General features: G+C 42.2%; 2 protein-coding genes across 7 annotated transcripts; one reads left to right on the forward strand and one right to left on the reverse strand.

Annotated features, from left to right (window-relative positions):
- The first annotated feature begins 5,249 nt into the window (after positions 1-5,249).
- Positions 5,250-7,904, forward strand: LOC123097401 (uncharacterized). Of its 4 annotated transcripts, none has more exons than XR_006447161.1 (3): positions 5,250-5,352; positions 5,484-5,592; positions 6,410-7,904. XR_006447161.1 is itself a non-coding variant. In XM_044519116.1 (2 exons), the coding sequence occupies exon 2, from the start codon at positions 6,544-6,546 to the stop codon at positions 7,282-7,284; it is 741 nt and encodes a 246-aa protein (XP_044375051.1). In that variant the 5' UTR covers positions 5,372-5,592; positions 6,407-6,543; the 3' UTR covers positions 7,285-7,904. The 4 variants fall into 4 exon arrangements, 2 of the variants coding, with proteins under 2 accessions (XP_044375051.1, XP_044375050.1); XR_006447162.1 differs by having other exon boundaries at positions 5,290-5,352; positions 6,407-7,904; XM_044519116.1 differs by lacking the exon at positions 5,250-5,352 and having other exon boundaries at positions 5,372-5,592; positions 6,407-7,904.
- A 183-nt stretch (positions 7,905-8,087) lies between these two features.
- LOC123097400 (polypyrimidine tract-binding protein homolog 1) lies at positions 8,088-26,947 on the reverse strand. 3 transcript variants are annotated; one of them, XM_044519113.1, is made up of 10 exons: positions 26,640-26,947; positions 25,377-25,586; positions 24,577-24,639; positions 24,425-24,498; positions 24,226-24,321; positions 10,491-10,548; positions 10,273-10,377; positions 10,096-10,177; positions 8,958-9,023; positions 8,088-8,737 (listed from the first exon to the last, which is right to left on the reverse strand). In XM_044519113.1, exons 1-10 carry the CDS (start codon positions 26,832-26,834, stop codon positions 8,730-8,732), a joined length of 957 nt encoding a protein of 318 aa, XP_044375048.1. In that variant the 5' UTR covers positions 26,835-26,947; the 3' UTR covers positions 8,088-8,729. The 3 variants fall into 3 exon arrangements, with proteins under 3 accessions (XP_044375048.1, XP_044375047.1, XP_044375049.1); XM_044519112.1 differs by having other exon boundaries at positions 8,911-9,023; XM_044519114.1 differs by lacking the exon at positions 8,088-8,737 and having other exon boundaries at positions 9,006-9,096.
- Positions 26,948-27,203: the final 256 nt, after the last annotated feature.

Raw genomic sequence — 27,203 nt, forward strand, 5'->3', positions numbered from 1 at the left:
CTGGAATATCCAGCTCATGTATGAATGTCATACAAGTTTTTGATGTATAGAAGGCTGGTCAAAGATATAGTTCTTGGGAATTATGGTTAAACATGTTAATCACTAATTCTTGGGTATTGTGAGTTAATCACAAAGATACCTGCTCGATTGCATTCTGTTGCAATCGATGTAAGACTACTATGGCCTGAAAGACTGGCCAGGAATGAGGTTTAGATACACACATGGAACATAGTAAATGTTACTATATCTTCCATCGGTGTATTACCCTATGTATTTATTTTCATAAATCATTTTAGAGTTTTACACACTCTAGCCCATTGCATAAGGTATCTTGCAAGAAGGTTGTTCATAAGAGAACTTTTGATGTTCAGTATTATGAATAAACATAAGGGCCATACTTTCATTATGAATGAGATGTATGTTATGAATAATGATATTAATATATTACCTTTGTGTTTACTTTCATAATTCATTTTAGAGTTTCTTACACTCTAGCCCATTGCACAATGTTTATTGCAAAAGGGTTGTTCATAAAAGAACAATTGTTGTTCAGTATTATGAATAACATGAAGGGCCATGCTTCCATCCAAGATGGGATGTATGTTATGAATATTGATGGTAAAATGATACATCCATAACACTGACGCTAAATGTCGCAAGACTATGAGAATACCACACATGTGTGGCACTGCATTTGGTCACATTGGAGAAACCCGCATGGAAAAATTCCATTATGATGGATTTTGAAGTCGTTTTGATTTTGAATCATCTGACACTTGCAACTTTCCTCCGAAAAGTGAAGTGACTGAAATACCGTTCACAGGCCATAAGGAACGAGCAACAAACTTATTGGTGATCATACATTTTGATGTGTGTAGTTCAATAAATGTTGTTGCAAGTAGTGGATTTATATATCTCCAGAAATGACTCAAGTAGATATATGGATATTTGCTTGATGAGACGTAAGTCTGGATCTTTTGAAATCATTCGAAAGGTTTTCAAAAATGAAGTAGAAGTTATTGTAACAAGGAAATTATGTTTCTACAATTTGATTGCAGAAAGGAATATCTGAGTTACAAGTTTAGCGAATGTCTGATGAGTTGTGAAAAGAGTTTCATAACTTACACCTCCCGGAACACCACTATGAGTGGAATGTCTGTGAAGATGTAATCGAACCATTTATGACATGGTAAGATCAAAGATGACATAAATAAATTTGCCATTATCACTTTTAAAGAGTAATGCTTTAGAGACTGCGGCTTTTACACTGAAAAGAGCTCCATCAGGTCTGTTGAAATGACGGCATGGTATGGTACGCCCAACCATGTTATATCTTTTCTTAACATTTGGAATATGGGGCTTGTGTAAAAGGTTACAAACCTATTCCAAATCAGACAAGTGCTACTTTGTAAGTTATCCCAAGTCATTGGGTATTCCCCCACCACTATACCGAGGCAAAGGATTTATGCCACAAACGGTATGCTTTTAAAGAGAATAGTTCTTACAAAAGGGTAAGTGGGAGGACAGTGCAACTCGACGAGATAACAAGTATCTTCGTCATCAGGTCAAAGGAAAGGAACCTTAGAAGTGATTCCAGAGTTTCCTACTGCGACTGATACGGAAGCCTCTACATGAGATGTATGGACTTCGGTCGAACTTGCAGCTGAACAACGTAGGCAAAGCTCGTGCAAACCTCTCAGGTGCGCAAACGAGATAATGTTGTTAGACAACAGACAACAGTATACCTATGATACACAAGGAAGCACTGATGGGCCCTGACTCTGGAATTGGCTAAATGCCAATATAATCCGAGATGGTTTCCATAAATTATTCAAGATTTAAATCTTGATAAACCCTCCGAAAGACTTGGAGTCTAACGGATTGTAATGGGACTATAAACTGATATGGATAAAAATGTTTTATCCATTAAGCTCGACTTGTTGCAATAACAAGTTCAAGGAGTTGACTACAATGAGATTGTCTCACAATAGCAATGCTTAAAGTCGGTTCGGGTTAAACTAGCAATTAATACATATTTCAAAACATGAGATATGAAACATGGATGACAAAAGAATTTCCATGAAATGGAAATACAACCTAGGACTTGTATGTGATACAATCCAAAGTATTTTGTCGGTCTAGAGGATGCTAGTAAGTATGCTACCTTCAGAGTTCCAGCAATGGACACAAGAGAGCGAAATGGAGTTGGAATCTTCGTTTTTGATGGAATGGTCAAAGGGGTTTGACTTCATCAATGGGAAACGAAGATGCTTGTGGTTTCAAGAAAGTAAGTGGGAGCATAATAATATTTCTGAAAACCTTGTGTGCTTGACACATTGTTAATTGGAAATAAATTTCTTGACACGAATTAGGACTTCATTTGAAAATAGTTTTTCGATGAAGTGCTTGGGCTAAATAGCCTTGATATTACGCATAATGATCTATGGAGATAGATTTACCTAATAGGGCTGAGCAAAAATACATATTGACAAGATGCTAAAACCGTTTAGCACTAAGAATGACAAGGAGTGATTCTTGCCGAAGTCACATGGAAAGAGTTTTTGCAAGAATCAGTGTCCCAAAACACTAATGAGCAAATACATGATGGAGATTCCACACACTCCTGTGTTTGGATTAATCATGTATTCCATGGTATGTAAAACAACTATATATGTCCAATACTCCCAAGCTGTTGCGAGTATAGATACCAAAGTGATCAAAAGTACTGATCATGGGACAACGGTGAAAAAGGATCATTGAGTACTAAAGTAGCACTGATGACATGTTTTCTCGCAAGTAGAGATCATGAAGAGTTCGGTGTAAAAGGTTACATCGATACAATCTTCATTATTTCTCCATGCGATTTTTGATTTAAATTGAGGGTTTTGTGTAACACACAATATGGTGGTGCAGTTAGTTGGAAATTGTTCCAAACAAGTTACTGTGGCGAATTCTATAAAAGAGGCAAAGTATGTTGCCGCTTTAGAAGCGACAAAGACAAAGATGTTGAATCATATAGTTCATTCATGAACTTAGTATGGTTCCAAGAAGGCTTTGGTCAATGGGACACTATTGCAGATAGTTGCTCCATAGCTCAGTCTGAGGAATCAGGTTTCGACCAATGATTCACATATATACAAAGCCAAGTCCGCACAAAATATGAATTTTGTGAAAGCGTGAAAACGCGAGGATATGCAGAGATACACATGGAGCTGAAGTTGTCAGATCCGATGGACATCAGGCTATACCACATGCGAAGCATTTTTTACACCAGTATGCCATAGGTGTAAAGTGCATTAGCATTAACTAGATTATTGACTCTAGTGCAAGTGGGAGTCTATAGGAGATATGCCCTAGAGGCAATAATAAATGATATTATTTATCTCCAAGTTCATAATTATGTTTATGTTCCATGCTATAACTGCTATGGTTCTTGAGTCTGCAATAACACAAGGCTCGGAGGAAGACTCGTATGCACGTGTGGAATAATAAACGGTAAGAAGTATTCTTAGTCTGGCCTCTAAGACTAGCTCAAGTGTTGCATGATGGTTCTGTTTTCCTGGTCATGGGTATGTCTATGCCAGCAACTTTGAGGGCACAATGTTAAGAGAACATTTGTGTTGAATCGACCCGGATTGATGTTATGCTATGAGAGTCATTCGTCACAGGTTAATGGTACATAACACAGAGATGGTTAACGTTTGCATGATTCCTTAGACCATGAGAGTATCGAGTTTCTTCATGCTTGCTTCATGAACTTTGGGGTTCGTTAAACGTCATCCGTAAATGGGTGGCTATTACGGCGGCTTACGGGTTCATGGAAAAGTATGTCAAGTAACTTGATAACTCAAGATTGGGATTTGCTCCTCCGGCGATGGAGAGATATCTCTGGGCCCTCTCAGTGTTACGGTATCCATCATCGTCTGGCCACACACTTTGTGATTCGATCACGGGGATGCTGGAACACGGGAACGAGAAAGGAGAACAATACCGGTAACGAGGTAACTGGCATAGTGGACAAGTTGTTGATCCACGGGGATGCCAACATGTCTCACCTCGGGTATTTGTAACATATCACGAAGCAACAGGGATAGCACACGGCAACTGGAGGTTCACTCGAATATTCATTCGTGTGGGTATAGGGGTCAATATGGGTGTCCACGGCTCCGATGTTGATCATTGATCAGAAAGTGTTCCGGTCATGTCTATACTTCACCAAACCTATAGGGTCACACGCTTAAGGGTCATCTATCTGTTGAATACTAGACAGGGAGTTTGAGAGAAATTTGCCGAAAAAGTTTCGGAGACAATAGAAGAGTTCCGGAGAGAGAATAGCGAAATAGTTTCGTAAAACCGAAGAGTTGTTTTGGGATATACCATTAAGTCAAATTGGTTTCGGGACACGCCTAATAATTCTTGGAGGGTGCCAGAATTATTCTGGAAACTTCTAGGAATTTTTCGAGATAAAAACCGAAAATGTTTCGGAGCTGCCGGTACCGCTTTGGTTGTTTTTCGCAGATGAAATTCACTAATCTGAAATGGTTTCAGAATGAATCCAAAATCATTTTAGTGGGTACTGGAATTATTCTAAGACCCACAGAAATATTTTCGGATTTAATGGACGCGAAAAATTGTCTTCATGAATAGTGAAAACGCATTCTTGTTTGCTTTTCGCAGATGAAAATCACTAAACCGAAATTGTTTCGGAACGCATTGAAAATTATTTTAGTGGGTACTGGAAATGTTCTAAGCCCACATAAATATTTTCAGTTCGAACGGACGCTGAAAAATGTCGTCATGAATAGTGAAAGTGCTTTTTGCTTGGCTTCTTGGAGAAGCCACCTTGAGGGCCTTTTGGTATTATCCCCTTGGCTTCTTGGAGAAGCCACCCTTGGGCTTGGCCTATAAATAGGGGTGGAGGGGGCTGCCTAAAGACACACTCTTTCTCACATACAAGTGCCATTGCAATGATCTGGCTTCTCTCTCCCTCCCAGCGAAATAGTTTCGTAGAGCCGAAAGGCTGTCTGGGTTGCGGCAGGAACTAGTTCTGGATGGCGAAGCCCTGCCGGATAGATGACACCGTATGTGTGCAACTCTGTAGAGAGGTTGTAGTTTCGGTCTTAGTCTGAGAGTGCCTCCCGAAGGGCTATCCGTGTGACCGTCCGAGTTTCAAAGGTCCTCCCGAAGGGCTGTCCGCGACACCGTCCGGGGACTATCCGACCACCTCCCGGAGGGCTGTCCGAGGGGCAGATGAGGGTATACATCCTCGCGGTTGGGAGGTTGTAAATCCTAGCTGCGGGGATCTGCACCGCCGATCGTCATCGACTCTACTTCCCGCTGCGCTACGAGTCGGTAACGAAAAAGATCAAACCTTGAATGCAGTCTCCATAGTGGTCCTGGGCTGGTGCGTAGGTCGGAAAATTTTTGTTTTCTGCTATGTTTCCCTACACTGACCTACACGGCTGCAACGTATCATGTTGCAGGATTATTTTGCAAGTGAGTTACGTTGTTGGGTTACGGTCTACACTCAACCTGCCGATGGCGTTGATGGGACTCCACACCCGTTTGTTTGTATCCACTGAGACTTATGAGGTATATATCAGTTTTACATTATTTACATATGTAATTGCACTTTGATATATACATTGATGTATTATGTGTGCCAACATACTGATCCAAGGATGACACAGATACACAGAGGCTTGACCGTTTGACGTCGGATCGCTACATATAAACTAAACATTCTTATATTACTTTACGGAGGGAGTACATATTACGTGTACATACTCTCCGATGCGATAGATACTACCTAGAACATACCAAACAAAAGTAGGAGTAACTACACCCGGTCATAGGAAATATTTGTCCTATATATATGGTAATTATAAAATGGTGTATAAAATATAGTAATTATAAAATTATTTTTTATTATACAAGTTAGTAATTTACTACTTTTTAGATAAATTACTATATTTTCAATACATAACTATATTTTGTATAGAGCACTATTGAGGTGTAGAATAAGCTATTCTATACTCTCTTTTTTTTTAGCCGAGACGGTATTTTCATTTATATAAAAGTATATTTTAAAAAAGAACAGTACATAAGGAAAACTACCCAATACCAGCTCTAGGTATCATTAGATCAAATTATAGGTTCAGTTCAATCCAATTATCAATCTGTACTGCTTTGTGTTGCTTTGCTCTGGGCTTGACATTCTGCAGCCCATCCTTGAGATAGTATTTCCATGAGATTACATGAGGTGGTGCCGATCTGAAGATTTTATCATTTCTGACCATCCAAGTGCTCCAGCAGCCCATAATTATGATCTCCATTGCAATGTCTTTAGATAGCTTGATCGTGGTTAGAACAATTTCATCAAATGCAGAAATCCCTCTTTGCTTAGTAGGGATTAGGTTTGTCCAATAGCTGAGTGAGAAAGGGCAATTCTAAAAGAGGTGAATAAGAGTCTTCTCTGTGGAACGCGAGGACACCTTCCATGCACTCTGCAGGTGTCCAAGAGCGCGAGCTCTCTGGAAAGCAATGGCGGAAGACTGGTGCATCCCGGACGTGGATCTATGGCAGAACACTGGTCCAGAATGGCTCCTTCACCTACTGAACAAGTGCGAGGAGCACGTCCGGCTTCCCATGCTCATGACAATGTGGAGGTGCTGGCACGTCAGAAACGAAATCACGCACCACAAGCCGGCTCCCCCAATTGAAGTATCCAAGAGATTTTTATCAAGCTACATCGACACTATCTTGTGCCTCCAGCAACATCCCAAGGCCGACATGTCAAAGGGCAAGATGGTAGTCTCCAAGTTTCAGCAACGCCAGGAGAAGCTCAGACCAGCAAGGGCGGCCAGTACCAGACCTCCAGAGCGATGGCACAAGCCTCCACCAGGCTGGACTAAGTTAAACGTTGATGGTGCATATATTCAGGCGGATGGAACAGGTGGCTCGGGCATGATCTTGCGCGACGAACATGGCGTCGTCATTTTTGCTTCTTGCAGATTCTTGAGGACGTGTTCAAGTGCACTGGAGGCGGAGATCGAAGCTATACGTGAAGGGATTGCATTGACTCTGGAGTGGTGTACGCTACCTTTCATACTTGAATCTGACTGCTCCACGGCGATTGATATGATCAAAAGTTCATATATGAACAGATCTCCAGCGGCGATGACAGTGGGTGTAATAAAAAACTTGTTAGTGGAGGGAGGTAGAGAGCATGTGTTAATGCATGTGAGTAGAAACCAAAATAATGTCAGCCATGTTCTTGGGTAGATGGGTCACGCTGGCCCTAGGACTGCCGTATGGCTGAGGCAGGGGCCTGACGAGATAGTTGAACTCGTGGCAAAGGACTGTATTGTTCCTAATTGATTGATTGAAAATTTTTACCCCGCAAAAAAAAAAGAATCAGCACATAAAGCATAATTATAATTAGGTAAAAGCATACTCCAGTGTTGTAGTAAATTCCTTGTGCTAACTCTATCATGTAGTAGGAGCCAGAAGATCTTGTGTCTGAGTCTGCTGGCAGCTTTCCATAGATGTTTAAATATGATGTGAGCTTCAGTCTTTCCACAAAACTATTCTGTACTCATGCTTAGTTTAGCATTACTATATATATAACATTCTATACTCATGCTTAGTTTAGCATTGCTATATATATAACGCTAAATAAGAGTTTTGTTTAGTGTGAACTAGGGTCTACACGAAGAAACTTCTCAAGCAGAGATTCTGTCATTAGTGTAGCTGGTTTCTACAGTCGAAGCCCAAGCAGGAGTAACTGCCATCGTAAAAGAATCTCTTCTGCCCAAAGCATCTGCAACTTTGTTTTCTTTTTTTTATTCAATCTTGTAATTGAATTAAAGCAAATTTATATATATAACGCTGGATAAGAGTTCTGTTTGGTGTGAACTAGGGTCTACACGAAGAAACTTCACACGTAGAATGGTCGGCCAAGTTTTATTTTCCAAAACTGCAGAATATTTAAATTCATTTAGCATGCGACCTTTATATTTTCGCTGGCAAGCCCGATAAAGCAAGACCATTTTTGCATTTGAGCAGCTTTCCATCAGTGCCTCGCATTGACCCAAAAAATGATGGATGAGAATTTATTGACTGTTATTTCATTGTAGGACAGAGATGGTAAACAAAATGGGGTAGCGGTATTGTAGAGTTGCAAAACTCCATAAACTAATCAGAAATGGCGGCGAAGGTACACACACACTTAATGGTGGTAATACGGAGGTGGTTGGCCAGTTCCAGGGGCACCACTTGCCGGTCTCTGCTGATTTCCATGATGAGCAGGTGGCATCTGGTGTGAAGGATGCATCTCATTTCCATGATGAGCAGGTGGCATCTGGTGTGAAGGATGCATCTCATTTCCATGATGAGCAGGTGGCATCTGGTGTGAAGGATGCATCTCATGAGGCGGCGGTGGCGGAGGGGCGGAGAAGCCCCCTGATGTCGCCGTGTACTGCTGTGGTGGAGCTGAGTACATATGGCCTGGATACTGGCCTGGAGCTGGTGGGTACCCTGAGTTGCCGGGATTCCAATTCGGCACTTGTCCGTTGGCGTTCTGGTTTTGAGCAGCGACACCTGGTGGTCCGTATGGTCCAGCTGCTTGAGAATTACCTTGCCATCCTGCAGTTGTAGGAGGTACACCGGCTGGCTGTGGTGCTGCTTGGTGTGCTCCTTCTGGGATTGTGTAATCCTTGCTCTTGTCACTATGAGCCTGAATGACAGAGAGAGACAGAGAGTGATGTTTTCATATGGCAAGGCAAATCAAAGTGAGTTTGCGTTACAAGTGACGAGGCAAACCAAAGTGGGTTCTACAAATGAAGCAAATCATATCCTCCAAATCGTTTCCATGTCCAAAACACACGAAACAAAATGAACCCATTATACCTTTACATTGAGATCAGTATGACGAGAGTATGACAGGTGAATCTTACAGTAGCCACCATCGTAGATGCAATGCCCTTCCAATGCTTCCTTCGCAATTGTAGCAGTACTTGCATCTGAATGGTAAAGTGACCAAGAATCAGGTAACTAGATACCCCGCACTTGCTGTGAGAATTGGTTGATGAAAATCTGGGTTGGTAACATGAGAACCAAAATTAAAAATACATGACTTATTATATTTGATTATGTATAGTTGTAACAATATTTATTGAATAAATAGAATAATAAAATGGAAAACATTTTCCCATGCATGGTTGAATGTTGTGGTGGGCCTTATCCAATTCATAGTTGTATGGTTAGGTGGCATGCTTGCATGGTATGGTTAGTTGGCCGTCCTGATACGCGCGGAGGGGGGGGGGCACTGCTATCCCGCAGTATCCCATCTTTTTCAAATTAAAAAAGAAAGAAAATTATATAAAGGACATGGTGGGGACTCGGGAGCAAGCCACCAGCGACCACGCAACTCTCCTCCCGACGGCAACCACGTTAGAGCAGGTAACCTCGATGGTCGCTAGCAAGGAAGAACATCCCGAAGGAGTAAGATGGCAATGTGGCCGGCGACAAGGAAGAAGCTCCGGGCAGGGAGAAAGATGGGGACTGCAGCTGCCAGCAAGGAAGAAAATTTGGGTGGATTTAAAGATGGTGATGGAAGCTGCAGATGAGCAAGAAGGTATATGCGGCGGCATGGTCGTTTCTTCTCCTCTCTGCAGGCGGCTGGAGAAAAGGAGTACAAGAATGGGAAACTGGAAACGGCTGGAGAGCTACTAGTCTAGGGTTTTCTGGAATCAGGCCTTACATGGGCTCTGAATGGACCACTCAAAGTCTTCCATAAAAAGAATAGAGAAAACATATATTCAGTGCTAACTAAAAAAATCTCATCTAAAATTATCACTAAATCTTTATTGCATGATGTTTATCCGTATCCCATGTCCACATAGTCGTATCCCCGTGTACGTATCTGTGTAGCAAGGAGCATGAAAAGAATGGTGGCCAATCTCTACCGCCAATATACACCATCACTTGACATAACATAATTCAGAACAAATTAAATTACTGAATAAAAATCAAAAGGCTAAAGGATGTTGCCGACTATTTAATGCCAAAAATGATATATTCTCTGGCCCATACCAGGGTACTGAATTAGAGCTTGTGTTCCACCATTCTTCTCAAAAATAGCAATTTTCTGGACTGTACCGAATGCAGAGAACACCTGAAATTTAATTAATCGTAACCAGCACACAATAAGCAAAGCAGAATCAAAGTCTTGAAGCCTATTTGAATAAGTATTTTCCCAATTTTACTTACAGTATGGAGAACATCCACTGATACAGCATACTGCATATTCTCAATTGATGCAAGAAGAACATTACCCTCAGCCTCCACCCTCCTTCCATCAGCACCAACAGCAGGCTGCCAAGTCATATCAAAGGGAAATCCATGCAAAAACAGCAGAGTTAGATAAAATGGTGAAACAGATGAAACTAAATTGTTAGAATGTTTCTGATCCCTAGCAGAAGAAATACCTGCAATGTACTATCTATAGCAGAGGAGTTGACTGGAAGGTAAGGGTTAGTGTAATCCCTGGAAAATAAAAACAAAAGGGAACATTTAACAGCGGCGGACTGGAAAAAAAAGGTAACCTGATTGATAGAAAAAGAACTACTCCTAACAAGGGTAAGGAGCAGGGATGAAAAACGCTAGTCCAGTGACAGGTGTAGACTTGTAGCAGTATCCTCATACAATAGGTTCAAACATATACTCCCTCTGTAAAGAAATATAAGAGCGTTTAGATGACTACTTTAGTGATCTAAACGCTCTTATATTTCTTTACGGAGGGAGTACAACATAAGTTCCAAGCAAATAGCCCCGGCAACCATAAAAACTGAAAGCCAAATGTTATTATAATGTAAGCCACACAATCTAGTTATCCATGGAATGTGAATCGCACCCACAAAAAGTATGGTGGCTGGGCTCCAGGGAGCTCGGTGTTTTTATTCCAGCAAAAATACATTTTCTACATATTTAAAAAAATCTGAAAAAAATATTCACATAAAAAAACATATATGTGTAGTATAAACGTACGAAATTTCATCTCTACTCCTAAAAGGGGAGTTGGTAGCCTGGTACACCGTGTTTTTTTCGTCCGGTTTTTTTCATCCCACCTGCCACCACCCCCTCCCACTGGTTTTTATCTCTTTACAAAAGATTACAGAAGGAAAAAAAACATCTGCCATTCCTCTCCCGGACGAGATCATTTCTCTAGGATTATATACGTCGACGCTGTCGCGCCACCGTCGATTCCAAGGGACGCCGTCGTTCATCACCAGGACGCGGCCGTTGCAGATCCCGAGGACGTCGCCGCCGCCATCGCCGTGGATCCCCACACGCTGCCGACACCATGGATCCCCACGGACAATGCATAAGGCGGCGAACAGTGCAGGACGTCATCACTGGAGAAGACCGTTCCAGCCTCTAAGGTATTTCTCTGTTTGAGTTTGCTCTGTTAGAGGTACGTAGTTTGTGACATCAACAGCCAAATCACGTTTCGTCCATTCTCCCGGAACCTCACCATGCCATCTCCCAATCAATCCAACACCCTGCTCGGCGCCGCTGCTACTTGCTCCTTTGGTGGCTGCCTCCCATCCCTGGTCTCCCTTCCCCTTGCAGCTAGAGTCCTCAGGTGCCTCACCGGCGCCCCACCGGCGACCTCCCGGCGCCCCATCACAACCCTCCCAACCGACGCATCCCCCCGAGCCCTTGCACCACCTCCTTCCCCAGCGCCCACATCGCTGCCCCTCCTCACCACATCGCGGCCGTGAATGCCCTCAAGAAGCTGGCCTGGAGGACTGCTCCAAGGGGGTCATCTGCTTCAACACACTGAACTCGCCGTGCTTGCTGCTGCCGTGCGACCAGGCGCCCAAGATTTTCGACATTGACGGACACTTCACTAGGCAGGCAGCGCCGACGACCTGCCCAGGTGTCGCGTCCTATGCAAGCCCAACGTCGCCGCCATGGAGGCGGCCCTCAGGATCGCCAACATCAACCCTTACAAGGCGGTAAGTCTTGACGGTTTCAATTACCAGAAGTTGCAACATTCGTATACTTACTTTCCAGCATTTCAGTTTTGTGTCTGACCATCAACTAACAAAAATTCGCTTACTTACCGCAGATTTTTTTCGACGACAGCGTCCACAACATTCAGGTAGGCAAGCGATTGGCCTCCACACAGTGCTGGTAAGTCATCGCTTGACATGTAAACCCTTCACACAGTAATGGATGCAACAGGTGTTGCCATTGCGATATTCATTAGCTTAAAATCCTAGCCTGAGAAAGCTAACTTAGCACAACGATTATGAATTATGTTCCTTACTCTGTTACAATTCAAAGGGAAGAATGTGTTGATTAAGATCCCTCACTGCCTTTTACATCTTTCATTTGTGAAGAATTTTGTCTTCTTGCTTTCTTTCGATTTAGGTGGGAATCTGCTCAGCGAACAGATCTTCCTTTTGGTGACTGCAGACAAGGAGGTAGAACAAACAATATGCAGGCAAGTATGTTTTCTACACTGGACCTCCTATTTTGTGTTTGACTAAATTTGCAAAACATCGTCGGTCAACTTATACTTTCTTTTTCTTGGTGATTTCCTTGCTCGGTTAAACTGATTGCGCATACGAGAATAATTGCATGTATTTCTTAGTTTTTTCCGGTTTAGTACAATATTTCAGTTGTGCATATTGTTCTTCACTATATTAGTGACAGTGTGTGACTACCTCTCTCGAAGTAATCTTAATTTACAGACATATAATTCGATGCATAGGTTCACTTGGACTCTAGCCTAATTAACATATATATAATCGTATTAGGTGACCCTTAGATTTGAGACAATATACAAGATGTTCTGTGTAAAGTAGATGTCATGTACTTTCTGTTAAGCAAAGTAGATGTTTATTAATACCCTCCCAATAGTAGCTTTGTTCACTTGCAGGTTTTTTACTTGAGTTTTGTCATTGCACATAATGATAGAAATAGTGGGTTCTCGGTAAGAAAAGAAGGTAGGGACAGAGGGTAGATGAAATAGTGGCACAGAAATGCCAATTATCATTGTTTTCTTTCAGTAGGATTGCTTTCGAGGTAATATATGAGACCACGAAGTGCCGTCTCAAATGAATTTGCATAGTTATGGATCTTGTATGCATAATCTACTCAGGAATAAGTGAATGAGATTACAAGGATGAATTATTTTTGTACAGACTTGTTCATGTGAAAGTACCTTTCACTACGAAAATGCATGTCCACTATTATGTGCATCTTTTTACTTTTCTTGTACGGGTATATGTTAAGGTGACTACTTTTGGACAACGAAAACGATTAAGCTTTTTAGATCTTTTGATTGATGTTAAAATCCATATTTCTGAAGATTTTGTAGTAGCTTGCATCTGAGTTCTGCATGAAAGAGCATAACAAGCCATTCTTTGATACGTGCGAAAGCCATTCTTTGATACGTGTGATGACATATTTGCCAATTATAGCAGGAAGGTAACCCAGTTCATTTAACTGAATACCTGAAAATATTTGGGTGGTTTCGGTAGAAAAATATGGACGAGGTTCAGGTAGAACTCTAGGAATTGAAAATATGATGTGTGCATGGGTATTGGTGTCTTCGGCCGAAATACTTTCTGTGGTGGGCAATGGGTATTACCTTGCCATACATTAATAAAACATGATGGCTCTACTTGTACAACATTGCATGAATACCACAGTAATCCAGTACACCATCTCTTCTAATTCTTTTTGTCTGAATGGAAATGAATTAATTCTATAAGCCGTCTACATTGCCAGGCAAATGTTGCCCTTGATCCACCTTAAAAAGATGATGCTCGCCTGCCATATTTGGTCCTGAATGGATGTATGACACTAAGCATCCACCTGATCTTTAGAGTGCGGAAAAATTGTAATGTCTTCGCTAACACTCTCTTGAGTTCTGCCGTACTTTATTTTAAGTATTCACCCACAAATAGTGTAGATGGCGGGGACTTGTTGGCAAATAATGGGGTGTTCTTCAAAACTATCCGAAATGGTTACCATTCTACTCAGATTTGGATCAGTTACATTGTTGTACTCCCTCCATAAAGAAATATAAGGGCGTTTAGATCACTACTTTTATTTGTTATACTGGGAGCAGAAGTCGTACATGCAAGTACTTGAAATATAAATAATGATAGAATATGCATCTTATGCATGTCAGATGATGATGAAGCTGTAGCTGATGGTTCCACCGAGGGAACTAACACGAGCAACTGATGCAGTTGCAACACAAGGTGGTGCTTACGGAAGCAGCATGGTGACGGCAGGATATCCAGCAGGCCAAGGTCGCTGTGAGAAGCATGAAATCACTATCTTGACTGGGACGATTGAGCCTCACCAATTCAATGAAAGTATTTCCCTCGGGTTATGTTGGCCAAATATAATGCATATGATCCATTAGACTGTAGGCTCGTTGCCCGTGACAGATGTCAAATATGAGGCATTGTCAAAGCACAAAATAGTGAATTCCACATGTACTTATGTGTATTTTCCCCTAAAATCATTTTGTGTGTATAGAGAAGTCGGTCACACAAGGAGGGGGGGAGAGGGAGAGGTAGAGAGAAACGAAGCGAGGGATGGTGAAGAAGAGTTTGTGTTGTTAAAAAGTCGACAAGGGAGGGGGGGGTGTTGTTGAAAAGTCGTCAAGGGGGCCAGGAAGGAGAAGAGTAGTGGTTAAAAAGTTGTCCGCATCATAAGTTATATAATAGACATGATTGATGTTTAATCACTAGAATATGCATGCCACCGTTGCAATGCACGAGCAATTAACTAATGAGGGTAGTCTTCTTTTTCTTTTCTTTTTTTTGCTCTTCTCCAACGGATATATAAATTTGAACCACAAATCAGGCATGTGCACGCGAGAGAGGGAAGAGGAGAGAAACATTGAAATTTTTCATTCTTTGGATGAACATTTCTATTCATAGCTTTCTTTTTACGTGGCAACGCATGTGCGTAGCACCGTCGTGGTAGAGCGTGGGATGAAAGGTGGGTCCAGTATAAAACCAGGAGGTACTGGCACTAAGATAGGAAGACGGTTGACGTCCTTGTCCCTTGCTGCTGGCCTGTCACGCACGGCGCCCGGCTCGTCCCCTTAATGGCCGTGGCGGATCGACACGAACAGGGCCGGGGGGTTTGGGGGGGGGGGGGGGGGGGGGGGGGGGGGGGGGGTGGAGAGCGGGGTGGTTGGCAGGAGACTCCTTGACGGTCCGTGAGCAAGAACGGTGTGAAGAAGAAAAGGTGTCATGGCGAAGGTGAGGTGGGCGTCAAAGGGCATAGCCATGCCCGGCGCAACAGGCTGATCCTTCATTCTCTGTAGCCACAATACAACTATTTGGCACTGTTCTGACTGTAGCAAAGCTATTGGCCTGGGGCGTGGCTTCAGCCTGGCTATGACACTGGTGGGCGTCATCCGGTTTTAAAGGAGAATTATCCAGCGAGAAATGTCCCGCTATGGCGAAAACCTAGCGGGAAGGGGAGGATCCGGCGGGAAAATGGAAAGGTGTATCATGGGGCAGATAGCCCGTAGCAACGCATGGACGTTCTACTAGTAAACATATATGTTCATATGTGATGTACACAAACAAGACAAATACATAGATTAAAATGGGCTTTTCCTTTTGTTATATATTTGGGCCAGATTTTTGTCTTTTTTGTGTAGCATGCAAACAAACGTAATGTTTAACAAAACTTTACACATACTTAGAGAACATCTTTCACTAATCTCTCCCTAATAATAAACCACGGATTGACTTTGTCGGGTTCACCGTCACAATACGCTTTCTTCTCATGTCGTGATACGCTTTTACAATTCGTGTAGACAAAATCAAAATCCAAGGTGGTACTATTCCCCGAGAGCTCTAACAGTCGAGCTTTGGATGAAACCTCGTGTACGTAATCGGGCCGGCCCAGTCGAGCTTTGGCTGAAACCTCGCGTATGTAATCGGGCCGGCCCATAACCAGGAAACAAGAACGTAAAAATAGCACAAAAACAAAACCACACATGATGGGTTCGATCTCGCGACCTCACGCTAGGTAGCAGGGACGCCAACCACATGAGCTAGCTGTTGATTATGCTCAAATTGCAGCGCCCCAGTTAAAAGTAGTTTAGCGACAGGTCTATTTATTTTTCTTAAATATTTTCAACAATTCTTGGAAACAAGTGTGGACGATTTTCCTTAAAATATTTGAATATGAATACGTTTTTAAAATCGTCAATAAATATCGAAAATTCGAACAAAATTTCAAAACCTGAACAAATTTTGCAATTCCAAACGTTTATTTATTTTTGATATACGTTGTATTTTTAGAAGAATATACATTGAACTTTTTTTACATAAATTTAACAATTTTACATACAAATTGAACATTTTTCTCCCGTTGCAACACATGGGTCTGTCGGGTTCACCGTCACAATACGCTTCTTCCCGTGATTTTACGCTTTCAGTTTGAATTTAAAATATATTCGAGGTGGTACTAAATTTTATAATTTCCGTCCGTCTTGACTTGTCCGTACGTCAGCTTTCATCTCGCGTCCTCAAATATTAGATTCAACCTAGGCAGCCCATTATTCTGCCTTGGTCCACCTAGCCCAACAAACAAATAGAAATCAGAGAGCTAAGACGAGGGCGGACTCTCGATCAGTTTGGAGTTTTCCCTTGACCCTCCCATAAATATGGGCTCAAGATTCAGGAAAGAGAGAAGGGGAGGAGGTGGATCCCCTGGAGGCGGAAGGAGCCGGTTGACGGCCGATCTGACGGGGCACTTCATCTCGACCATGAGACCGCGGTAGTGTACGGTCGCACACATCAGCCATCTCATCAAGCGAGGACGCGGGGGCGCTGCCATCGCTGCTTTTGAGAACCCACCGGTCCAGCGGACAGCCATGGTCGATTGGAGCTGCTAAGACAGCGGCGGCGCAGGCGCGCAACCCCATTTTGAGGTGTGGTGGCTCGTGTCAAGGAGCCAACCATGATTTAGAAGGAACGATTTGATTATCTTCTCATGTACGTGAATAATACAGTCTGATCAGCACACAATTGAGACTTTGAGATCGATCAAACGCCATTGGCCGAAGTTGCTCGTTCAGCTGGTTCGTCAATTGGTCCTTCTGACCGCCAACAATACGGCCATATGGGAACTAGAAAACCAATGCATACAACCACGAGATCATGATCCAGAAAAACCTGATCCACCACTGATCCGCTGCTCTGGCTACCGTTCGTCGTCGAGCGCCTGCACCGTTCCCGCGCCGCCCTCTGCCCATACTGTACTCACAAATCACCATGTCGTCTTCCTTGACTGGAAACTCCAGGAAAGATGGCTTTATCACATTGAAGCACCGCGGCCGCCGCCGCTATAACCAATGCCACAAGTAATATCTGGGTGATCAGGGCACCGGATGACGATTAGCTGGATGCATGCTTATCAACTGAGGGCAAGCAGCTAGATGCATGTACGGATGATTACTGCAGGCGGACCGAGATAAAAGTACTAACAACTTCGAGCACGTCACGTCCTCAGGTGTGTTCCTATGCATATGTCATTATGTGCATGAAGCAAATAGCTAGATGCAGTATTGACATTAACTAAACTGAATTAGACTTCAAGATACTTTTTATTTTCTATTAGTGCCACATCTGTCACAATTTATATCCACAATTACTCACGCTTGTCGTCGTCTCCATAAAAAACTCAAGGTCTATCCGAAGTAAATATATTTGTCGCTGCATTACTTAGAGCCAATAATATATGTACATGTGTTTTTCAACTATTTAGAGATCTAGATAGAGATACTATGTGATAGTATATCATTATTGCTAAAAGGTTTGCTTCCACTGAGCATGTATGAGTATGCGCAGATAATTTCACACTTTGAAGGAAGTTTGTTTAGTTTTCAGACCTAAGTTAAGTTTATTTCGATCCAAATCCAACAATAAAATTTGGATAATTTCTCAATGTTATCTACAATGAGTGGCATGTATTTATACCATGACTAATCAGCTTGATCAATAATGTATTTTTGTATTTTTGCAGTTCCTTTTTTTTGCGAAAGAAGGAACTTTCATTAATCAAACGAGATGATTACATTTAGACTTAACTATGCTACTATCTCTTCGGGGAAGTTTCAAAGCCAACACACAGTTCGCTATTGCGCCCGTCCTATACAAGCAAGGGTGTGGCTAGCAGCATTAGCATGTCGAGTGATCTTAAGTAGACTAATGTTCCTCCTGCATATGTATTTTTGTGGTTCGTATATGGTGAAAATTTTATATGTCAACTTTCACATACACATATCTGAGTAATACCACCTCCGATCCATAATAAGTATCGTAGTCTTGAACTAAACCCAGTTTAAAACTGCGACACTTACTTTATTTTAGATAGGAGGGGGTATCATTTTTATTTTTTTTCAAGGATGAGTGTTGCATCTCAATAGTAGCATGGCTGCCGAATGCCCGGCAATTTTACACCAAACGAAAGATAAGTCGAGGCAGAAGCCGACTGATTGGGTGCTATAGTTCACCACGGGAGGTAAACAGTCAAATACCATATGAATTGTCAAATTCATTTTGTACCCGTTGCAACGCACGGGCTTTTTTGTTAGTCTCTCCCTAATAATAAAGCATGGATTGACTTTGTCGGGTTCACCGTCACAATACGCTTCTCCTCGTAAGTTTACGCTTTCACTTTGTATTTCGTAAGAAGGAAGTTGCAAACCAAAACTGTTGGTTTTTTTTTTAGATTCTGAACTTCAGGGGTGGGGGTGTCTTTAGCCATGCTTATTGGATAAGGTTAGGACCATGGGCTATTTTTTAAAACTCCCGCTGCAACGCACGGGCATGTTTTCTATGCTATAAAAAACACTAACCTGCTTAACCTTATTATCGATGTTTATTAAAATTGGATATATAAAATGGTGCATAATGGAACATGAAGCCAGTTGTGCCCCTTTTTCGCCCGGTGCAACGCACGGGCATTTGTGCTAGTAATAATAAAGCACGGATTGACTCTGTCAGGTTCACCGTCGCGGTATTTTTGTTAGAAAGTCCCTCTAATTTTGTCTATTCAACCCGCGGTCCACCAGGTAAAAGAAGATTGGCTAGAGACCTAGGGTAATCCACCCCGATTTTCCTTCTGCGCCGCCACGCGCGAGAGACACACACTCCCGACCACCGGATTCCGCGCCACCCGACGGAGATCGTCCGCCACCGACGAGGGCCACGCCGACGATCTCCCTCAGCACACCTGACTCCTCTTTCCTCTCCGCCCCCTGTTCAGCAGCGACCGCCCCGAGCTCGCCCAGATCCATGGCCCTCTCCTGCCGCCCAGCTCTGGTACGTCACTGCTCGCCCGTGGTGCGAGCGCCGCCCAACCCCCCCCCCCCCCCGGCCACGTCACCAGCGCCTTCTGATACAGCCCCACGCACAACCGCCTGCACGTCATGGGCAGCGACCATGGAGGCCGTACCTCCGGTCGCTCGCTCGCCAGCCAGTCTCTCTGCCAACATCTCATCCACCTAGATCAGGGATGTGTGTATGTGTTTAACTTTTGCTCACTCTTTTGTTTTTGAAGAAGTGAGTTTCTCTTGCTGGTGCGTTTCAGTGAAAAGGAATTTGGTTCTGAAGCTTACGATCTGAAAAACACAGGGGAATTATTTTGCTCTATGTTGTGTTGCGGTCCTGCCCAACAAGTGTTTATTTTTGTTCCTAAAAGGAAGTGTGCGTCGAGCTTAGTCAGTTTCAACATTATTTATCCCGTGAAGAATGCATAGTGTATTTCTTTCTTTCCTGCTACGTCTCAGAGGAAGAAGAAAATCTCTGAATTATGTGTCTGAGCTATGAGGGACGCCTTTTATATCATTTAGTCTCTTACAGGACATCTTTAGTAGCTTAGCTTCTTGAAGATATATAATATATTAAAAATAGGTAACTAGCTTCATTTCGTGTAGGACATTCAAGAGTGAGTTGTTTTCTGGGCTGGAAGGGAATGAAACAATTCCAGTGAGATACTTATGTAATTCATTTCACCGCTCTTCTTTTACTCAGGTTCTTATTGATGTCTTCTTTGCATGAGCTTCTGAACATACATCTGAAGCTTCTAAGAAGCGAATTCCATGCTCCACTACTGACTTGCTTTCTGGTGTTTTGGTGGGAGAAAAATTTCAGAAGCAAAGTTGTGCGATAGGAAACCTGCGGATCTCATTTAACTTATGTTCTTGTGAACTATCCTAATATCCTTCTGATGCTTCCTATTATGTTTACACATACTACTCCATGGCAACCTGAAGATATACTACGCCAAGGAGCTAAAAAAGACTCTTGTTTTATGAGTTCTTAGGCTCTGGTCTGATTTGTGCGGGCAAAGTTGAAGAATGGTCGCATGAGCCGAGTCAGAGCAAGGAACAGAGGTGGTCTTCAGTGAACTGAGGTAGCATTTGACATGTATTATGTGTGTGTGTACACGCACATTTAGATGGAATGTGCTTATGTTCTAGGGCAACATTGTTTGTGCTTTATTTGATATCAGTGAAATCATTGGCAGGTTTGTACGCTTCTTTCATTAGGTTTAAGCCATATTTACTTAACTTTTTCTAGAGCTATAGCCCTGACAATGAATTCTAGAAGCTATGGAGTGAAAGTTAATAATAAGGTATTTTTTCCTTTAAATTGATTCAGAACTTTAATTATGCTATGGGACTCCAAGCACAAAATATAAAACAACTACGAATCTGTTCTCACCAAATTAGCCAAGCTATTTTTTGAGTTGTGCACATCAGAATCTGCAATCCACTACAATGTACAGTCTACTTAGTTCAACGATACTTTCCAATCTGCACTAGAAGCTCAAAAAAAAAATCAACGAGCAAACTTGAGTAATGACATAATATTTGTATTCAGATTGCAAATAATATTTATAATATTTATCTTATAATAAATGAATGGTTTTAGCTGCTGCAAAATTCAGTAGTTGACACATATTGATGGCACCACAAATACTTCTCCTATTGCAGGCTTGACTTGAGACACCACTACTGAAGGTATTTAACTGGTTTGTGCCTCTTGATAGCTTTGTAGCTCTATGAATTGTTTTCCAAATAAACATATGAATTTCCTGGGAAAATCAGTGAACTCCATGGTTTGTTTGTCATTGCAGCCTCTCGCTTCCTACAGAGGTGGCCGATTTGAAGGAAAATAGCTGAGCACTGAGTTGATGGTGTTTGCTATATATTGTGTTATTCTGCAGTTCAAGGAGCTCAAGATAATCTGCTTGAAGATCCAGATGTGGGTCTCCACACCACGCATGTCCTTGGAGTATCAACAGTGGCAAAGTGACATCACAATGATCTAAAATATGTTGTGTCCGCCTATGATATGATACTGATAGTGAAGGTAAATAGTTGGTCTTCTCAGCTTTCATTATCTCCTTTCACAGTATAATTTCCCTCAACTATTGTCGGATGCAGCTCATGTGATAACTTCTTACTTTTTTTGCGAGAGAGAAACTTCTTACGGAATTACGTGTTGTTATTCGCACTCTGGCACCTAGAGACCTACTCACGCACATTGGGTTCACGATGATCTTGGAGAAACACTTTAGATGGATGACAAGCAGATGTAGTTACAAGATGGTGGAGAAATAAGCTATTGGGTGTTGGTACTTGCCTTTTTTATTTGTGATAGAATGCTGGTACTTGCCTTTTTTATTTGTGATAGGATGTTGGTACCTGCCTTCGAGTGTGTTATTGTGGCGATACGTTCTTTTTCTTTATTAATTCCCAGAGGCAAAGATAGTTCAACTTTCTTTGATTCTATATATGATGAGTTTGTCCAGCAATCCTAAATCATGTAAGTATTTTATTTGCTTGCCACTGGTTCCATGTACAATTAGTGCACAATGAGCTTATATTGAAAGGGAAAGGAATTTGGGTATGTGAGGCTGTTTGAATGCACCTGTTTGTTTCTGTATAAACAGTGCATCCCTCTAAAGGCTCTCCAAGAGTTGATCTGCTTCGGAATCTAGCCGGCTCGATGGCGCCGGGCTCAAGACGTCAACATGCGTTTCAAAAAAATTACGTCAACATAAAGGAGAGGAGCAGGACGAGCAGGGCGTGTGCTGGATGAGCCCAGTGTCTTAGGATTGACCATGTTATAACGCTTTGTGATCAGGTGGACACGACAGCCACCGTCGGTTGGTAAGGAGGGCTAAGAAATACTCCCTCCGTCCCATAAATACGTATATGTTATATGGCTATATAAAACAATGAGAGACTAATCATTTGAAATGGCATGGAGCAGAGGCACCATCATGGAGCATGATGAGGTGTTGCAGTGAAGCTACAGAGCGCGTTGTTCCGCCGGTGAGCTCCCAAATTCACACATAGTGAATTCTAGATTATTGGAGCTATACAAGACAGTCATGTGACAACAGAGTAAACTGGAGCGGTATAAAGAGATGGAGCCAAAGCAAGAGTGGAGGAGAGTCATGTGGCGATGATACACAAGGTGAAAGTTCTGCATAAGGACTGACAGAGACGTGGGAAAATCACAAGGATGTTCCATTCAACACAAACATTTACACATTACAAAATTGATGTTTTGCACCGTAATTTGGTTTAGCATTTAGCAGTATGGAGAATATGAAACAATATGCGTGTGAACTCAAAGTTTTGTTTGAGCTCATACTAAATGAGAAAATGATTCAAATTTATGAGGTTGCGTGGCAAAGCTCGTGAAGCTCATGAAGCTAAGTGAGAAAATGCTTCATATTTTTGTTTGAGATTTCTTGGAGTTCTTTTATCTCTGCCACATATCTATGGTCTTGGACCATCAACAATGAATTTATTTAGAATTTGAATATTTTTTTTCTCCCGTTGCAACGCACGGGCATGTTTACTAGTGTATATCTATTTGTGGAGAAAAAATTGATATTTTATGAAACTTCTAAATATATTTTGATTTCAAAAAAAAAGGCTCCCTGGAGCCCGTACTATAAAACACCCGTCTCGTCTCACCCATCGTTATAAGACTATTTTCCCACAAGCAAATAAAGCCGAGGTCTTATTATTTCTATGTAAGGGTACATGACTAATATGATCTCCTTAAAAAAAGCAACTTGATGCCATTGGCCTAAAATGCTTAGAAGTAATTGTTTACAGCATTGAGCACATCCTATCCACCCACGCAATTTGATACCCCTCTGATTTTCCCAATTAGTATGTTCCCACAAGTAATGCTTAGTCATTAACAGTACGAATCTACTAATTTAGCAACACCACAAACCAGTGAATGATCACGACTTAGAGGAAATGACATATATAGATAGATCCTTTATCGGAAGATAAAGTATCACATGGAAATCTGTACTAAGTGGAAACATGGCAATCAACGTCAGATTCGGACCAGAGATGTGTGGTCCTGATGAATATCTTTCGCCCCAGCATCGTTTCATTATCTATACCAATATAAAAAGACCCAAAGGGGCAGATCCAACAAATCCCGGCCGCCAAATCAGGTCAATCCAACGACTCGGGCTGCTCCAATGTTGAGCGCTCAACACGTTTAGTGTGCAGTTAATATCATATCAAATATTAATGCCAATGCTAATCACATAATTAATACGCAAATAATATCCTACCTAATATTTACATGTAATTAATATATTACCTAATATTAACGTGCATTGCACGTACACATTTACTAGTGTTTGCAAAAGCCACCTTGATCTTCCGTTCTTTCTCTCTCCTAACACTCACCAGTCCCCAAATCTCTTCCAACCAACCCCAACATAGTGCCACTAAAACATGCACGAGCTTAGGTCAGACCTCGGATTCAATTCTTGCATGGCCCTGCAACATCCTCATGAAGAGTGCTGCCATTTCATGTGGGTGCTCCACAGCTCCCAAAATTGCGCAATAACATTGAAAGCCTAGCCCGTAATACAAAATGTGCGGTGGCACATTTCAGGGGCTCGGCTAGTAGAGGGGAGAAGCACGATGGGATTTGTGCGAAAAAACAACCGTGAAGGCAAGTGCACTTTACAAAAATGTGTGGAATAAACAGAGGGATGATCCAGCTCGCATATTTCAGATCGAATAGCTCATGTTCTGGTTTTCATCGGATACTTTATCTTGTCAGAAATAGCAATAACCAAAGGAAACCAAAAAATAAACTATACCTGCTGCGGTGTGATTGGAACTTGATGTTCAAATCCTTATGCGCAGAGAAAGAAATCCGCAAGTGGCAGGATACTACATGATCCGGAAGCAAGTATCTACATTGTATTCAAGTCTCATACAATTCAGTTTATAATGGGCACAAGACAGTATAAGCATTACCGACAATGAGTTATACAAGCTAAGATTAAGAGATATCACCTTGGGATGCTTCTTCCATCTAAGGCTTCTCTTGCTGCTGATGCAGTGGGTGCATCAGTATACTGGATCAGTGCCTGTTGGGAAATTTAAGATGGGGGTTTTGCCTTTTTGCAATGATCAAGTACTTGAAACAAAATGAAATATGGAATTACCTGAAAACCTGCAGCCTTCTCAAAAGTGGCTATTTTGTGAACAAATCCAAAAGCAGAGAAAACCTGAAACGCGATAGGAGATGAGGGTCATGTATAGGAGTAAAAAATAAGTCTAGGAGACCAATCTACCGTAAACAATGGTACATATAAACAATCGATAATTAAATGTTCCATTTGCCATGATAAATGATGCATAAACCATTTCTCCGAAACAAATTAACTCTTGTGTTCCACCAAAAAAATCAAGGGGGAAAGGTCTTAAAGAAACACACTCTACAGCCAAAGAGTGAGACTGAACTGTCAAACAACCAGCTGGAAATGATCCCTAACAAAATAATCTCAAAAGAAGCATCAAATAATATACTAATCTTCTAAAGGTTTGGGAATTTAACCTTTCGTCAATAACTTGGATAAACAATGAAGTGACCTACACTGGAGATAAGCGTGATGATGAAGGATGATTAGAAAATGGCATCCTCAAGATGAGAGTTCATAAAAATTTCAAATGCAACAGTTAGAAGACAGAGGAAGCAAACAAACATGGTATCTCTCCAAGTGCAGGTGGTGATAACGACATTTTCTCCAAGTTAACATGGGCCTGCTGATTCATGCAGAATGCGTTACTACGAGATGAACAGCTATGTAAAATCTTGGATTTACAAGGATCAGGTCAGGTAGACTCCCTTGGATGTCTTCAGCCAATGACAGGCATCAGGAGAACTTAAATTTATTGTTGCCTAATAAACCCAGGCATCAAAGTTTTTATTAAGACAGGGTAAATAAATAAATTTAGAACTCACCAAATGGATTACATCGATGGTGACGTCACTAGCTTGAACACCCTCTATGGTAACAAGCAAGACATTTCCAGCAGTCTCACCAGGGCTCTTATTGTTAATTATTTCTTGTCTATTTGAATACTGAATGTAAACAGTTTTGCCTCGAATTTGTGCTGGTTCTGAAGATGATGCAAAATAAGAAACCATTGAAATGGCTTGATTAACATCGGTCTGCAAACAAATAAATCTTCGCATAAGTGATCCTGGCATTATCAATTTTAACATATAAATCAGTTGTACAGAATTAACCAGACAAAAGCAAATGTACAAACCTTTTATTTCTAACTATAGAAAGTTTTCAAATTATGTATGCGGTTACAAGCTAACCAATGATATAAATCATTATGCTCCCTCCGTCCCGATACATCCGTATCTAGACAAATCTAAGACAAATAATTCGGGACAAAGGTAATACTTGAGAACCATTAATGCCCACAAAACTGCAATCTACTCCAGTAATTCTGCAATCCCCACTTACTAACACAACCAAATTGAACACATGCAGAGCATCCTATATCCGTAGCATAAAACCAAATGAATAGTGTCATATGGAATCTTACAACCACAAAAGATCTTAGCTGCACATGCTTGGATACAAGTTAGCTACAGATCAATTCAACATATTGATGCAATAAGCTTTCCATTATTACAGAACTGAAGTCCATTAGCTCAGAAAATCCAATCATTCAGCTCCGAACCATCCTACACCAGCGTTTGCACATATTCCACAGCCCCCAACCTTATCAATCCATACAAGGCAGAGATGCAGGAGCGGCAGATGGCCTCAGAAGGCCCCGCATAAAGTTTGTAGGGGATAAATCCCAACTGCTCTTCACAAATCCCACAGCGAACCGTTCTAAAATAAGTAGATACGGGAATAGTGTACAAGCCACTAAAGCTCTCATTATGACTGATCCATAAAACTGAAGAAACCATTACCCCACGTGTTGACAATTGATGTGCAGGCCAAATAAACCAACCAGGGCCAACCTACCAACAGTGCGTGAATATTAGGCATGAGGCCTTGCTACCCGTACAAGATCGCTAACAAATTCCACTATTGCGCGACTAGATCCAAGATTGACCTGCAACTACATGGATGATCGTGCAAAATAAACTCGAAGGAGTACCCGGAAACCAACGGCGATCCGGAATTTCCCACCGGATCGCGCGTATCGACGGGGGCAAGGGGGGCCGGTGTGAGGGGGTGGTAGGATGTCTTACAAACTCGACGAAGGCCTGGTTGCGGTTGGCGCCGACGCCGGATTTGGTGTTGACGATGCGGCCGAAGGGCTTGCAGAGCTCAACGAGCTCCTCCTCCGTGCACTCCCAGGGCAGGTTCCGCAGGTGCAGCACCTTCGACGGCGTCTGCGTGTACCGGAACTGCTGCCCAGCCCCACCCCCGCCGGACGACGACATCACAATAGGTCTTGCGCGTGAATGGCAAGGTTGAGGGTCCAAGAGGCGAAGCTAGGGTTCGGTCTGCCCGTGGGGACTTGCGTTTTTGTTTCCCAAACCCAACCCGAAAACTATACTTTTTTTCTACTACCCCTATAAGAAAAGAGAAAAAAGAAGGGGCAGATCCAAGCAATTATATTCGTCCGTCTACAATATCTAATGGCTCTTAATCCTTCCGTGGTTAACACAACAAGCCACGCAATTAAGCCACTAATCTGCCCACCCGTTCGAAAAAAACACCGCACGCACGAACCCCACACCACGACCTTTCCCACGCCCGCACTTCCTCCTCCCAACGACCAGATCACGCCCGGGCCTCTGCCGCCTGCC

The sequence above is a fragment of the Triticum aestivum genome, chromosome 4D (genome assembly GCF_018294505.1).
Source record: "Triticum aestivum cultivar Chinese Spring chromosome 4D, IWGSC CS RefSeq v2.1, whole genome shotgun sequence".
NCBI lineage: Eukaryota > Viridiplantae > Streptophyta > Magnoliopsida > Poales > Poaceae > Triticum > Triticum aestivum.

Excerpts from the sequence above, each read along its gene's own strand:
- LOC123097401 (XM_044519116.1), top strand. The coding sequence starts at position 6,544 with ATGGCGGAAGACTGGTGCATCCCGGACGTGGATCTATGGCAGAACACT.
- LOC123097400 (XM_044519112.1), bottom strand. The coding sequence starts at position 26,834 with ATGTCGTCGTCCGGCGGGGGTGGGGCTGGGCAGCAGTTCCGGTACACG. Across the intron at positions 24,640-25,376 it reads CCATCGATGTAATCCATTTG|GTTTTCTCTGCTTTTGGATT; the intron begins GTGAGTTCTAAA and ends ATCGCGTTTCAG. Across the intron at positions 24,322-24,424 it reads GATGGAAGAAGCATCCCAAG|ATACTTGCTTCCGGATCATG; the intron begins GTGATATCTCTT and ends AATACAATGTAG.